Source organism: Argopecten irradians, chromosome 4 (assembly GCF_041381155.1).
Source record: "Argopecten irradians isolate NY chromosome 4, Ai_NY, whole genome shotgun sequence".
Taxonomy (NCBI): Eukaryota; Metazoa; Mollusca; class Bivalvia; order Pectinida; family Pectinidae; genus Argopecten; species Argopecten irradians.
In genome coordinates this window covers 15485891-15501851 of record NC_091137.1, presented here as the reverse complement: position 1 = coordinate 15501851, position 15961 = coordinate 15485891, and the positions used below count along the sequence as shown (strand labels likewise).

General features: G+C 34.2%; 1 protein-coding gene and 1 long non-coding RNA gene across 2 annotated transcripts; both read right to left on the bottom strand.

Annotated features, from left to right (window-relative positions):
- Window positions 1–919: 919 nt before the first annotated feature.
- Window positions 920–4565, bottom strand: LOC138320728 (uncharacterized). The gene is made up of 3 exons (XR_011208240.1): window positions 4421–4565; window positions 3104–4117; window positions 920–2711 (listed from the first exon to the last, which is right to left on the bottom strand). It is a non-coding gene; the product is annotated as an uncharacterized lncRNA (long non-coding RNA).
- A 420-nt stretch (window positions 4566–4985) lies between these two features.
- LOC138322117 (neuropilin-2-like) lies at window positions 4986–13456 on the bottom strand. The gene is made up of 5 exons (XM_069266175.1): window positions 13307–13456; window positions 9227–9388; window positions 6500–6644; window positions 6168–6382; window positions 4986–5159 (listed from the first exon to the last, which is right to left on the bottom strand). Exons 1-5 carry the CDS (start codon window positions 13454–13456, stop codon window positions 4986–4988), a joined length of 846 nt encoding a protein of 281 aa, XP_069122276.1.
- Between the last annotated feature and the right edge of the window lie 2505 nt (window positions 13457–15961).

Sequence of the window (15961 nt, the reverse complement as noted above, 5' to 3'; positions counted from 1 at the left end):
AGAATTTCATGTAACAGTTGCGATATGAAAATATTGCGATGTGTATGAGTAAATGATTAATTTCTTTATTCTGATTACCATTTCTAAATTTGACGATTTGATCCCGAACATTCCAATGACGTCACTTTTTAGTCCTCTATGAGCCCGGGTGATTCGACCTTGCAAGCTGACGTTTTGAAGGATTGAATAAGCACTCATTTGCGGTATTATGGTGGCAATTTGCACTCATATACAGCTTAACACAGTTTAAAATAATAGTGTTACTTTATCTTGGAACATTTCATTATTTAAACGTCACTTTGACAAAAAGAAACAGTAGGCCTACGTAAGCTACAATGTAAATCTTACAGCGTTTTGGTTTGTGGATAACAAGGCTTCGTTTAGTAGATGAATTTTATGAAATATTGCACAAAAAACATCATTAACATGCTTCTGACACATATAATTAATGAGTTGAATTGAATATGTTTCACATTGTGTGTAAAAAATCTATTTTGGTCTTTCGCCGTCGAAAACCGATGAAACTGCGGTACCACTGGGTTGCGAGCAGCTATCGTGATTTTTTCGTGTTTATTTTTTCTTATTCATTAAAAAAAGCGATCTTTGACTATCTCTGAGTCCAAAAGGTTTCGGCTGTAGCATTCAATTTTTTTATATTTGAGTTGAATGCATCAAATCGGATCTGTTCCCGACATCGACTGTGCATTGTATAACATTAAGCCTACCTGTACCTGCAGTTATCGTGATTTTTCATGCAACTTAGTAGAATTTTACGATGCATACGCAGTAGAAAGATATAATCTAAAAAAGATTGTATTGTACAATTTCTCAATGCATAATATAACGTTGATATTCCATGGTATAAAATAAAAACTGTCGTTTTCTCCGTATCAACGTAACACGACCTGTGCTTCGTCTCGGCGAAATCCAACTCATTCCTCTCAGGGGGTGTCTTCAACGACGTTCGAGCATATCAGAAAAAAATCAATAAAATAACAAACAAAGATTATCGTATACCAGATATATCAAAGAACAACACAAAACTTTGTGATTTGTGATCAATGTGTTATTATCTTTTTTTCACTTTTCTTCATGCTGAAACAACAGCTACATGCACATTACATTTACAATTTTTTTTAATTTTTTCTATAAGGAAATACTCTATCATACAACAATGTTATCTGCTTCTTATAAAAATAATCACTGTATATAAAAAAAACAGAAATCTGGTTTAGTGTTAACGTGCAGATCTTCTGATCTTTCGATTATCACCACCGCCGGCAAATTTTTTTTCGTTTTTTTTTTTTTTTTTTTTTAATATATCATGCAAACATGCCTATTCAAACTATCCACAATATCTGGCGAGGGCTACATGTACATGTAGCTCTATTACTACAGATAAATAATTATATATCTGAGGATTTACATCGGATATATACATGGTCAGTATCTTACAGTAGCTAGGCCAAGGACGAGTCCTTGAATAGGCCTGTTAGTTTTATTTTGGTGTTGACACGGAAAGACGAGATGACTCCTGTCTCCTGGACATTAAAACAAATCATTTATTTCAACTAGGCAAATAATAATTTGAAAATTCCATATACCGCCTGCAAGGAGACGTCCTAGGCCTATCGCTACCCACAATACACTTGATCGTGGTCTTATACATAATGTAACTTTTCATCGATAATTTGATCCAGATATATCTGTCTTCGACAGTTATATTTAGAATTATGAATATGTGGAAGGAACGTATGTACAAGATAAAAACTACCCATCTCAACTGCTATTCCGGGACCGTGAAATGTAATATTGGTCACCTCAGCCCAAGCACAGGGGCACGCAAATTATTCATTACGTAAAATAATTCCTATGTACGTCATGTCCACATGACTGAAAATTATATATTATGTAAATATCGGTTAGCTTGTAATAATAATAATAATAATAAAAAACAGAACAAAAACAATAGGTCTTTTCACCACATGGTGAAAAGCCCTAAAAACAGAACAAAAACGATAGGTCTTTTCACCGAATGGTGAAAAGCCCTAAAAACAGAACAAAAACAATAGGTCTTTTCACCACATAGTGAAAAGCCCTAATAAAAAAACAGAACAAAAACAATAGGTCTTTTCACCGAAATGGTGAAAAGCCCTAATAATTAGTAATCAGTTGAAATTTAATCAAAGCAATACAGACCGCATGCTTTTAGGAGTCTATACAAAACATACATTTCCTAATCTAAACTCCTCTAAAGCACTGTTTGAGAAATCATAGGCAAATTCTTTACCCAACAATGTGTTGCATAAATCAAAATCTGTTAAATTATGAAGCGATAACATGAAGAATTTGAGAGTCTTATTGGGGTTTTACGGTCTACAACAAGAACATAGGGGGAATACCTCATCCTTGTAACAAGAAGTTACACTTATTTCTCGGTATTCTTTAATTCTGTTGTTATTTAATTCTTATATTTCCATATCCTGTAACTAAAGAGTACTTCTGCTCACACTATAATAGACTACATATGTAATACAAAGTATTCGAGCAGTTATAAGTCTTCAGTTTACCGTCAGGAGTCAGAACTATACACTGGAAACTAAGATCGGGTTGGCCTGGACCCCAGAACTTATTCGGGACTTGATTTCCCTTAGAGTCAATGTAGCTGCCATTGGCATGAAGCCCCGATACAAAGAGACCTGGTTCGTTCACTGAAAAATAAATCCACAAATTTAAATTGCAATTATATTGTACTGTTCGCCTCAGTTTTAATTTAGCTGAATTCGCGGATCAACATTAACCCCGAAATTTAAAACCTCGCAAATTTGTTAAGAATACATGGTTTTATTTGTCACATAGTCTACAAAGGGGATTCACGAAAATAAACTACCGCAAATAAATTGCGAAACTTTACATCGCAAACTTTAACGACGCTAAACGAAATGTCTCTCTGTAACAAATCGCAAATAATTTTGGATAAAAATTTGTAACACCACGCCGTGCCAATTATTGGTAAACAGATACAAGTATTACACTCTTACAAAACCGAATATTAAACTTTAGACTATTAAATAAGGAAGTAAAAGCAGGTTTATATACATACTGTGGGTTGGTGAGCTGGAGATGACATGTTTCAGTTCTATTATTTGAGCAGTGAGGGAGAAGGCTATCAGTATTGCATTAAAACTTTGACACTCGACTTCCGCTTCCTGTTTCATCTTGCGTGACCTCGGTATCTTGTAAGATACGCCAGATAGTAGTATTGAGGTAAATCCAAGGATTTCAGCGTAATCTCGAAGTATGCAAGGAATGTAAAAACAGTAAAAACACAGAGTAGATTATCTCATCGATGAATGATGGATATCAATTGTGAAGTCCTCCAGTAAAAAGGAAAATAATTTGCATAAAAATACCTTAGGTCAGCTGTATATTGTATGCTCTTCAAAAAATCATTTTCTTTCTTCTTCCTTTTTTCTGTAATTATGGCTATGCAAAGTATTTTCCTTATAACTGAGTGGTCAGAGAGTGGTCAAAATTGATATTGCACTTATAGAAGGTTGGCCAAACTGCTCACTTATTCCAAAGCATGATTTTTAACCATCTATTGCATATGGACAAAGAACATTGTAAACTTCTTGGAAAGGAAATCCAAATACCATTCTGGATTTAGAACAAATAAAAAATTAAAATCTTTTGAAACATCAACATAAAAAGAAAAAGGATCCTTGGTTTCTGTAATTATCAAATCATGGAATCAACATTTGGACAATTTTTGCTACTTATTAAGATACCGGGCACTTATGAGCGACCTATCCGTTAGATAGCAACTTACCGTAGTTGAAGTACAACGCTGGGAAATCATTCAGAGAAGTATTGCTAGGGTCACTCGGTGTGAAAGGCCCGATTAAGTTAGTCATTTCATAGCCTATACAATGGTTTGTGGCCTTTTCGAAAGAAACAATAAGACATGACTTTCTTGATGTACAAACACTGACACATTGTACGCCGCTACTTGTCGTTGTATTCAAAGTAATATTTGTAGTAGGTATGCCTTTTGTAGCTGACCCAGCATACTCCCACAACGTACTGCTCTTCGTAATGTTGAAGGGCTCAGGTTCTGAGAAGGAAGATGGAAATAAAGCCAAAGCATTTGTTTTGTATTCGCAAGTTGTTCTCCATTGTGTTAGAACAGCGGCAACCGTCTGGAGATTGGTGAATTCTACCTGTTCACAAATCATAATTCAGGTATGTTGTTGCCTGTTTGTTTTTGTATTTTTCTTCTTTTGATGACGGATGTCGTATTTTTTTCAGAATATCTTATTGTCTGATGATATGACAATCATGCTGCTCTATGACATTACTGTTTTTGATATCCTTATTTTTTCATTATTTGTGTAAGCTTATTGTTTATACAACTTACCGATAGCATAAGCGTCACATCCAAGTACGTCAATACGTAAACAGGGAGAATCCTGCCATGTCTGAGGAATTAAACGAATGTATTTCGTCCGCACAGGAGTAGGTAGGTAATTTGTGACGACTGTGTCCCTGTCGAAATTTGCTGGGAATATCTGATTATTTATAAGATATTTATTAGTATAACGTTTTGATTGTAAGTGAAAGTCATTTATAAACGTCAGATTCATCAATCCGAGCTTCTAACACTTTATTTTCTTTTTGTAATTCCTTATAATGTAAGCAAGTGTGTAGAGAAATGATAAAATGAAAACAATTGTACTGTACATAGAATGTCAATGTCTCATTTGAGACTCTGACATGATTTGACAAATAGTATTGGAAAAAGCGTTTATTACGTTAATTTTGACAACAACTGTTTGACGATATTTCATATGATAATGACGTCACGACGTCGTTCTGAAATAAGTGAATTATTGAAGTATAAAGTATAACGCAAGCGGTGGAACACAGTGTATATCATTATACTAAGCATTTATTATGATTTAGTTTAGAATTGTATCACTACACTAAATGGTTACCTTGGTAACATTGTCCTCCATGACGTCATTCCAGACGACGCCATCATAGCTGTATTGCACGATGTAAGACTTGGTATAGTATAAAAGATGTTGATATATTGGACTTTGTGCTCTCCCTTGTGTAAGAACAGCCACAACCGTCTTCGGATTTGTGAATTCTACCTGTTCATAAATTAGGACACATGTATGTTTATAATTATTGTTATTATTATTACTGCCTTACCGATTTCATAGCATACAATTCATTTTTCATTCTAAAATAAAACGAACAGACATCAAATAAAAGTTGAAACATCATAATGTACACTTGTATATCAAAAGGTTAAAATAAATAACATGTGTAACAATTTACTAGGAAATGTTCCGTTTTATAAGTACGTCTCTGCGGTTTTGTATTACACTTGAATTGAACTTGCTATGTTTAAGTAGAAAAGCCTTTGATTCATGATGACGCTTGTGGCTTATAAGGATTAAAAAGCTTAAGTCTATGATTATACTAACTCTTATGCCAACTTCAAAGAACACTTTGGATTACATCACATAATTGCGCCTATGAAAGCATGTGAACCTTATACTATAAGTGAAAAATGCACGTTAGTACAGAGCTCAATGTCCAAGTAATGTCGCCATAAGTGATGAAAATAAATCGTTTATTGATGTCGTTCCGTTTCGCGAAATGAACCAATCTCTACAAGAGCCTCAGAACAGGAATAATGGTCGTATTGAAAAAAAAAAAGTTTTCTAATATGGCGACAGTGAATATTTTTATTGGGAAAATAGGGAGACAAAAAACTAGATTTTTTCCAAAAGTAAAAATGCTACAATATTTTCGTATTTGGCTTGTCATACTAGGTTTTAGCATCAATTTCTTCTTCGCGTAAACAGTAATATACATGTAACAATGTGTGTAGTTGTGTAGTCTGACACTTCAATATAGGTCATCTACATTTACTAACTGTCCATTGAAAGCTTGGAGGAAAACTCTATGCCATGTGTCTAAGGCCCGCCATTTTATTTTTGAGTTAGGCTCGGTCAAATTGTGATCAGTTTTTGTATTTGATGTAATAATAACACCCCAAGAGACTTAACGAGTTTTGTCTGTTCTATAAGAAGATATTTTATCTGAAAATCAAGTTGTATGCCTGAGTAACGTTCATTGCTGTGTTATACCTGTAAGTATTCCATTTTGTCGGATCCTCCAGGTGGTGCCCACGAGCTGTACTCTGTACCATCAATGTCGAAATAAGGCTGCATGTGAAGTCTGGCAACGTACGCTGGACAAATACTTATTCCTGGCACAGCCCAGTGAGCTGATGATGTCATGGACGAGTTATCGACTCCGTACGGCCCATTAACGAGAAAATAGTTGGTTGTACAACTCGGTACTATTGGGAGGAACAAATGAAGATATGTGTGCTTTGTAATTGTAATATATATATATAAAAATATGATAGCATAATAACAATAAAAGTCAAAATGATTTAGTTGGTCACACTTCTCACCTGCTGCGTCACATCCGAGAATATCCAATCGTAAGCAGGCAGCTAAAGACCATGACTGTGGAAACACCCGGATGTACTTAGCTTCCACGGGAAAAGGTAAGATATTCGTAACCACAGTTTCACTGTCATCGTTTCCAGGAAATATCTGAAATAAATCGAGTGACATTTACTAGAATAGGATGTACACTAGTAACTTACAGTCTGTACATCGATGTATCAACCCTGTCAATATTACTAGTACATCGATGTATCAACCCTGTCAATATTACTAGTACAAACATTTTCATTGACTTAAAAATGATATATTCTCATAAGAGTCAAAAATGATGCCACCCTTGGTAACGCCGTGGCTGTCTGGACGAGACAACATCGTATTTTTTTCATATAAAAACAAGTGTATCTCAAATTTTGAAATTTCACGGTTTTACATAAAATTATAAGCATTCATTTAAATAGATGCTTTATTTCATGGAGCTATAACACAAACATCAGTGTGTACTATTTTCATAAACCTAGAAAAAAAAGCGGTTTATCTAGAGTTCTATCATTACGGATATGTTGGATGGTTTATGTTGTCTTACCACAAATGGTGTATTTATGTTGTCTTACCACAAATGGTGTATTTATGTTGTCTTACCACAAATGGTGTATTTATGTTGTCTTACCACAAATGGTGTATTTATGTTGTCTTACCACAAATGGTGTATTTATGTTGTCTTACCACAAATGGTGTATTTATGTTGTCTTACCACAAATGGTGTATTTATGTTGTCTTTACCACAAATGGTGTATTTATGTTGTCTTACCACAAATGGTGTATTTATGTTGTCTTACCACAAATGGTGTATTTATGTTGTCTTACCACAAATGGTGTATTTATGTTGTCTTACCACAAATGGTGTATTTATGTTGTCTTACCACAAATGGTGTATTTATGTTGTCTTACCACAAATGGTGTATTTATGTGCTGCTTACCACAAATGGTGTATTTATGTTGCCTTACCACAAATGGTGTATTTATGTTGCCTTACCACAAATGGTGTATTATGTGCTTACCACAAATGGTGTATTTATGTTGTCTTACCACAAATGGTGTATTTATGTTGTCTTACCACAAATGGTGTATTTATGTTGTCTTACCACAAATGGTGTATTATGTTGTCTTACCACAAATGGTGTATTTATGTTGTCTTACCACAAATGGTGTATTTATGTTGTCTTACCACAAATGATATATTTATGTTGTCTTACCACAAATGGTGTATTTATGTTGTCTTACCACAAATGATATTTATGTTGTCTTACCACAAATGGTGTATTTATGTTGTCTTACCACAAATGGTGTATTTATGTTGTCTTACCACAAATGGTGTATTTATGTTGTCTTACCACAAATGGTGTATTTATGTTGTCTTACCACAAATGGTGTATTTATGTTGTCTTACCACAAATGGTGTATTTATGTTGTCTTACCACAAATGGTGTATTTATGTTGTCTTACCACAAATGGTGTATTTATGTTGTCTTACCACAAATGGTGTATTTATGTTGTCTTACCACAAATGGTGTATTCATGTTGCCTTACCACAAATGGTGTATTTATGTTGTCTTACCACAAATGGTGTATTTATGTTGAAGGTCTTAACTCCCACTTATATACATTCCACTCCGAATAAGCGTTGAAATAATTCATACCTTCTTGACCAACTCATCCCCTGAGGATACCAATCTACGTGTGTCATTGTGTCCGCCTTTCTATCGTTAAATGAGTTCAATGCTCTATATGGCGACCATTATTGTAAACTACAATTGTTTATCTCGGCCTTATCTCTACTTAAAACATGCCATGCTTTAAGTATGAGAAACACCAAAAACTGTGGAATAGTCAAGATAATGAATAGTTCTCGGCCCTTACGGGCCTCGAACAATTCATTGTCTTGACTATTCCACAGTTTTCTGTGTTTCTCCTATACGTATGCCCGCTTAGAGTCATGTACACCTTTGCGATATGTACAAGGAAATGTTACTTATCGGGTATTATGTGAACGAAATAAGTGGATAGGTAAGTTCGGTATGTTTCAAACAAGAATATAATTTTGTATTCCTATTTGTTAAAATGACGTCACGTCTTATCCAATATATAGTCGTATTAGGTTATAGTAGATATCGTATTAGGTTTGGACGATAGAGTTATATTCTTTGCCCCTGACGTCATTAGCAACAAGATGGCGGTCAAGTAACGAAGACGACATGTGAATGAAAACGCTGATAACCACTTTGAGAAGCAAAACGAAATCGGCAAGGCTTATTTAGAATTAGTTCAGAGAAATTGACCCTAACAACGTAATCGTGTCATGCAATGAAGTGAAAATTGCTAAAGTTCGGAGTCATTTCCGTTTCCATATAAAATGCATTTTGCAATTCGAAGGGTTCGCTTAGCCAGACACAATTTTATTTTAGACCCGATATCTTTCCGTATTTGGTCACTAACAAACTGTTTAACTAATATTACTGGCGAAGTGATACAAAATGGCAGAGTTTCCATCGAAAATATAGCCGATTGGTAACGTAGATTTGTAGCCCTGGTCCTATGAGCATTTGAGAATCAGACATATTTTGGGTATATACCGAACTACCCCACATTCAAGAGTCCACTTGTTGGCTACTGAATGACGAATGTCATGGGCCCAGGAAACGTCACACAGTAAAATATTAAACAGATCCTACCTTTGAAGTATCATTTTCCATAAAGTCACCCCATGCAATGCCATCATTGCTGTACCGTACAAGATATGACTTTGTATAGAAGAAAGAGCCGGGATAAGCAGTACTATATACCCTCCCTTGTGTAGAAACTGCAACTACTGTCTTCAGGGAGGCGAACTCTACCTGTTAAAGAACAATGTATGTTTGACATGCTTAGTTTCATCAACAATGAAAATTTTAAATCAGTCACAAACATACTCTTTTGAACCTCCGGAATTCAATCATATTAACCATTATTATTTTATTGTTGAAATCAAAATAAAAACGCCAAACGATGATTTTTTTTACTAAGTTTAACTTATTTTAAAATGATATATTAAAAAATACTAATAAAATGTTATTGATGAACTGTGAGTTGGATATAATATAGATGATCGATTCTGAAAAACAAAAACATGACCAAAAATCGATTTATTGTCCAGGCTGAAAATATCATAATTACATGAGGCATTCTTAGATATACCCTTCAGTAAAACACTCAAGAAAGTGAAACAATAAAATCATCTACATATTATTATTTTGTTCTGCACATAATCTATCTATATTTCTACCACAATATGTCTTGTCCTAATACTCTCTCATGCCATTGTATAAATGTGCTGGGTGTTGGATAAATACATTTGATGTTCCACAAGTAGAATAACACCTTCCTGTCTTTTGAATGGGTGAGATTTTAAACTTTGACCCGAACTACATTTTTGCTCATTGTTACGCCACAAATTGTTATCATCATCAATTATTGAAATAAGTATGTTTCTGTATTCCGATTGCTCTTTGCAGAACAACCCGCTGTTGAAACCTGATGTGTGAGGGCATCAGATTTTTTCATGTTTTCCCATTCATATCATAACCTACCTACTCCAATTCATAATTGTCTTTTGTTCAGTGATATACCTTGCCGTACGATGGGTGATTTCGGTAAATAACGCACTTAGGCCAGACTTGAACTTAGTTGCAATAGTTTGGTAATTATTTGGCGGGAAGTAGATATCACTTTGCCGTAAAAATGTCTAAATTTAGTTTGACAACATTTTATTAGTTGTTCAAATACTTATAGAAATCTATATTCAAAAAGACGTTCGGTAAATAAAAATAAATGGAATAGTTGTTTATAATTAAACTGATTTATTATTAATACATTCTTTATGCAATTATTTTTATTTATATCAATGAGCGCTTATTTTATAATAATATTACTACACCTTATTTGCACATGTCGACAAATAACATAACTGTTTTATTTTGGCATTGTTGTAAATGATTTGATTGTGGTCATACAACTCGGGCTTATTAGTCCCTGCCGAAAAAACCTGAGGGGATTATAGTTTTTGTTCCCGTCTGTCTGTCTGTTATATTTTGACCAAACTTCTCACAATGTTAACATATGATAAAAATACAACTTGGGAATGAATTTGGGGTCAAAAGGTCAACTACAAAGGTCACTGTTACTAAAATTAGATTGCTTAAACATTTCGTTTCCATACGTTAACTTAAGAATTAAAGACACTCGCTTTTAAAAAATCACTTGTTGAAATAAAATCCATATCCAACAAACACTCGTTATGTAACATCTACAGTACCATGCCAAAAGTATTCGGTCACAATGGCGGCGTCTTTACATGACGGTAAAAACGAAACGAATTCCAAATTAATTTTACTTATATACTAAACAGTTGATTGCAACGGTATTACACACTTACCTTTAGTATTTTGTAAGATGTCCTTTCAATCTGATTACGTTTAAAATTCGTTTAGGGATCGTGTTGTACAAGCTTTGAATGTAGCAAGGTGTGATCTCCGTCCAAATCCTCTGAATCTCGGAGAGCAAGTCATTTGCTGATTTCACAGCTGCTACTCGAGACTGAAGTTTTCTTTTTATTAATAACCAAAGATTTTCAATTATGTTTAAATCTGGTGATTGAGCGGGCCAACTCATTCCATTAATTCCGTTCTGGGCGATGTAGTCTTGGGTGGACCTCGCACGGTGAACTGGAGCATTGCCGTCTTGGAAAAAATAGCCACCAGTAGGAAAATGTCTGGCAAGAACTGGCCAAAGATTTTCCTCCAAAACCTCCTGATATTTTGCAGCATCAATATTTCCTTCCACTCGAGCTAATGTCCCCACACCGTTCCAACAAATGCACCCCCAAATCATAACCTCGAGTTTGTTTTGGGTATTACGCGGCTGCACAAGATCCGGTCGCCATCCTTCACCTCGCTTTCTCCATATATAAACTCAGTGGTCCTGTCCAATAACTATTTTGCTTTCATCTAAGAAAATAACTCGCTTCCAATTATATATTGTCCATCTCCGCTTTTCTCTACACCAAGCAAGTCTCTTAGTTCGGTTACTCTGCTTCACGACAAGTTTCTTCCTAGAAACACACCTGGTACCCATGTTGGCTCAGATGTCGCTGAAGTGTTCTTTTAGAAGTCGAAACATTACTTTGCTCATTGTATTTAATGGTAACATCAGTAAGGGAATCCCTACTATTGTTTTTAATAATCCTCTCCAAAGAACGATAATCCCGCAAATTCACTAACTTTGGTCGTCCGCTTCTCTGCCTGTTTTCCACTGAACCACATGTACAAAATTTGTTAACAATGTCAATAACTGTAGACTTGGGTATTTTTAACATCATACCTATCTTTCGTCGTGAATATCCACTCCTAAACATCCCTACGATCATATTTTTAACGCCCATTGATAGTTCTTTTCCTTTTCGGCCCATCTTGGCAATACACGTCCACGGGAAAAAACAGAAAGCAGACGACAACAAAAAAATTGTGTGACGTAACATGACGTCATACGCAAACCTAAAAATGACGCACGTCATCATCAGTGACGTTTACAATGAATGCCAAGGCCATTTTCAGCGATGTTATTGACACGACGTTAACACGCCGCCATTGTGACCGAATACTTTTGGCACGGCACTGTATATAGATATATTTGTAAACCGCAAAGCGGATGTGTTTACGAAAACAAAATTTTATGCAGGGAAATTTCACCACGAAATTGTAGCTTGGACATAATAATCACTAGGGTGCAGCAATTTTTGAAAAAGCTCGCCACTTTCTTTTTCTTGAACCTCGCTAAAATACATCTTATATTTTAAGACATTTAAGTACTGCAACATTCATTAAACAGCATATTTTAACTATATAAAGCCAGCAATGTTGCAAATATGTTCCTTTGTCAAATAATTTATAGTAAGTCGCTAGAATCAGCACACTTGCAGAACCATTTTTTGCTGGTTGTAGGACAAAGAGAATTTACGTAGCATCAAGGTGAATTCAAAAAGAATGTTAGCCAAATATGTCTCCTATTTTGACGATATCCTTTTAATCAAACAGTATTGAATCATTACGTTAAAAGTCTGTCCAGAATTGTAAAGTTATCTTTGTGTAATATCAGTAGTTTGTGTCTTACAAGCATATCAAAAGTTGACATTCAGTTGAAATATATTATCAATAAATAAACCGAATGATAGAAGCATTGAAAAGTTTCCCGAGAACAATACCTGTAATACAGTATCATTAATACAATACCAGTAATACAATACCTGTAATACAATGCCTATAATACAATAACTGTAATTCAATACCTGTAATACAATACCTGTAATACAATGCCTATAATACAATAACTGTAATACAATACCTGTAATACAACACCTGTAATACAACGCCAGTAATACAACACCTGTAATACAATACCAGTAATACCAGTAATACAATACCTGTATCACAATACCTGTAATACAATACCTGTAATACAATACCTGTAATACAATACCAGTAATACAATACCTGTAATACAATACCAGTAATACCAGTAATACAATACCTGTAATACAATACCAGTAATACCTGTATCACAATACCTGTATCACAATACCTGTAATACAATACCAGTAATACAATACCAGTAATATAATACCTGCAATACAATACCAGTAATACAACACCTGTAATACAATGCCAGTTATACAATACCTGTAATACAATACCTGCAATACAACACCTGTGATATGATACCTGTAAATAGTCTGTTAAAGTGTTGTTGGGTGGACACCAGGCGCTGTATTCAGTTCCATTTGGACCAAAGTATGGCTGCATATTTAATCTCCCGAAATGGGCAGAGCATATATCGACTCCAGGCACCGACCATTCCCGTGATGACGTCATGGACGAGTTGTCCACTCCGTATGGCCCATTTACCAGGGATACAGTGGTATTACAACTGCAAACTAAAAAAATTTCTTGATACAAATGTAGTTTGATTAATTTCTGTATGAATTTTGTTTGTTAAAGATATCCAAGGCAGTACTAGTTTGTAACATAAAATGGTTTCGGCCTGATGTGATTTTAACGATCAAAATATAATGTTGTAAAGGCGGCAAGATCAGAGAAAAAATACCTTCATTGTTGATTGGACTTGTAATCCTTTATCACTATTATTCGTCATAGTGTTATCAATTATATGCGCAAGGAGCTACGAGTATGTTGCTAGATAAAAAAAATCATTGAATAGGATAACAAGATTTGGAACTGACGTAATGTAACAACAAAGGTATGATAGGTTCACGCAATAACACATTTTTGTTTTTATAACATAATACGCCTGACATCCATTGACAACGTCCGTGTAATATTTTACATTTGTCACTAGTGTAATAGCATTAGACTCTTTCATATATGGATATGAACGATAGGCATGTTAACTCAAGGGTCAAAAAATATTAACAAACCCGATCCAAGGCTCGAAAGGAACCTTGCATATACCTGGTATATATGTTGGTTTTCCTGAAAATGCATCTGTTCATGGCTTCGTTTACTACATACTATGCGAACGAAGTAAAGAACAAGGCAAGGATAGATTATTTAATCATAAGGTCTTGGAAATCATGTAACGTTATTTATTCAATTAACATCATACTGTTCAAAAACCTTCTATTCGTCAGCTGTGTTTAACGTCTATGATACCAAAGAAAGACGTCAGGTATTAGCTCCACACATCTCCGTTTTAATAACAGGAATGGCAAAGATGTTTGAATAGTGAAACTATTTGTGAATAAATAGTGAATTTTATTTAAGATCTACCGGAATCTAATGTAATTAAATCACCATCAATTTTGGTATCAGTTAAGGTATTAAATCTCGAGGAAAGTCGCTCATCATAAGTAATTGAAAATGTCCTTTAATAAAATAAGACTTACCTGGCTTTATCAGGAAACATACCAGCTCCAACAGAGACGTAATACGTAACCACGCTATCAACATAATTACCGTGCAGTGTGGCACACACTGATAGGATGGGGCTATATTTATACACTCGGTATCGATGATTAGGTGCCAAGAAACTTTTTTTTGTTTTTAATTAAAGACATAATATGTATACTTTTCATCAGTATTTTAATAGGTACAACCATAGTATCATAAATGGATATTTATGTAGGTGATATAAATTCATCAATTATCTGATTCCTATAAATGATAAGCATGAAGCGTCATCAATCTACTGCTGTAATATATGTCCGTTTTATTTACCCATATTGTCATTAGCCATTGAATTTTCAACTATGTACGGAAACAAATTACGTTTGATATCTGATAGAATCTGTTTGTGATATTCAATTGTGAAAATTGTTTTAATATCTAATCGATGGAGTCCTGGGCACTGAGTGCGATGTGTGCCAGTGTGTGATGATTTAGCTACATGTACTACTCAATAGAAGTGACACTGGATCTAACAATTATACCTTATCTTGTTTATTGAACTTATATCAAAAGGTCACGCTTAAAATATATCTCTCAACTTCGATTGACAATTCTAAGTAAAGATTAAAACTACGGTATATACATTTCATCATTGTGTTTCATATATTATCTCTGAATTCAAATCAATACAATATAAGATATGTTTTTTTCTGTCTGTTTTCTGTTATAAAATTAATAAAGCGTATTTGTTCGTAGAAATAAATATTGGTTTTAGCATATCATCAATTATCTATACAAGGTGACACCTTATAGTGAGTGAACAGACCATCTGTCAGTGTTACAGAAACGCTTTGGATATACATGTGGCATTCATGAGAAATGTTTAACCAGAGGAGTGGGATATTTGCTCTATGAAACAATACTTACTCATCTTATTCTAGACATGGGCCATTAGCTTCTTTTTTGTAACCTTTTTTCTAGATACATTTATATAATACAATAGTAAAGACGAAGAGCTTCTTACATATTTTAGCATTATTCACATAGAACATCTAATATTTGTAAACATTTAAGTACTAGTAATCTGTTAACTTTACAGACATAGCTATGGATCATTTGATAGATTATATATCTTTGTCAAAGGAAACTTTAAAATATAAAGTATTTCGTAATTCTTTGCTTTTCTATTATGAAAGTCTTAAAAATATAAAACTTTTGCAAATCTTTATATTGACCAAAACAGTATTTCCGACCGGACCTCTTTGTCAGGTACAGGAAAATAACGTGTTACAAACGATGAACTTCAGTTATTTATGTTTACAACGTAATGTTTGGCCTGGTCAATATTTTAAAATGAGAAAATTTTAAATATTTTTTTTAATGTTGGTACTATGTAAAAAAACCTTTTATTGGCAACCAGCTATTGAGATTATGTATTCTTATATATCATTCTTAAAAGGCATATCGCCACGA

What these genes read in the sequence shown, in the direction of transcription:
- LOC138322117 (XM_069266175.1), bottom strand. Translation starts at nt 13,456, where the DNA reads ATGACGTCATCACGGGAATGGTCGGTGCCTGGAGTCGATATATGCTCT. An exon ending in TCTCGGATGTGACGCAGCAG is followed by an intron (nt 6,383 to 6,499) that starts GTGAGAAGTGTG and finishes TCCTCCCAATAG; the next exon opens with TACCGAGTTGTACAACCAAC. An exon ending in ACAAAATGGAATACTTACAG is followed by an intron (nt 5,160 to 6,167) that starts GTATAACACAGC and finishes ATTTATGAACAG; the next exon opens with GTAGAATTCACAAATCCGAA.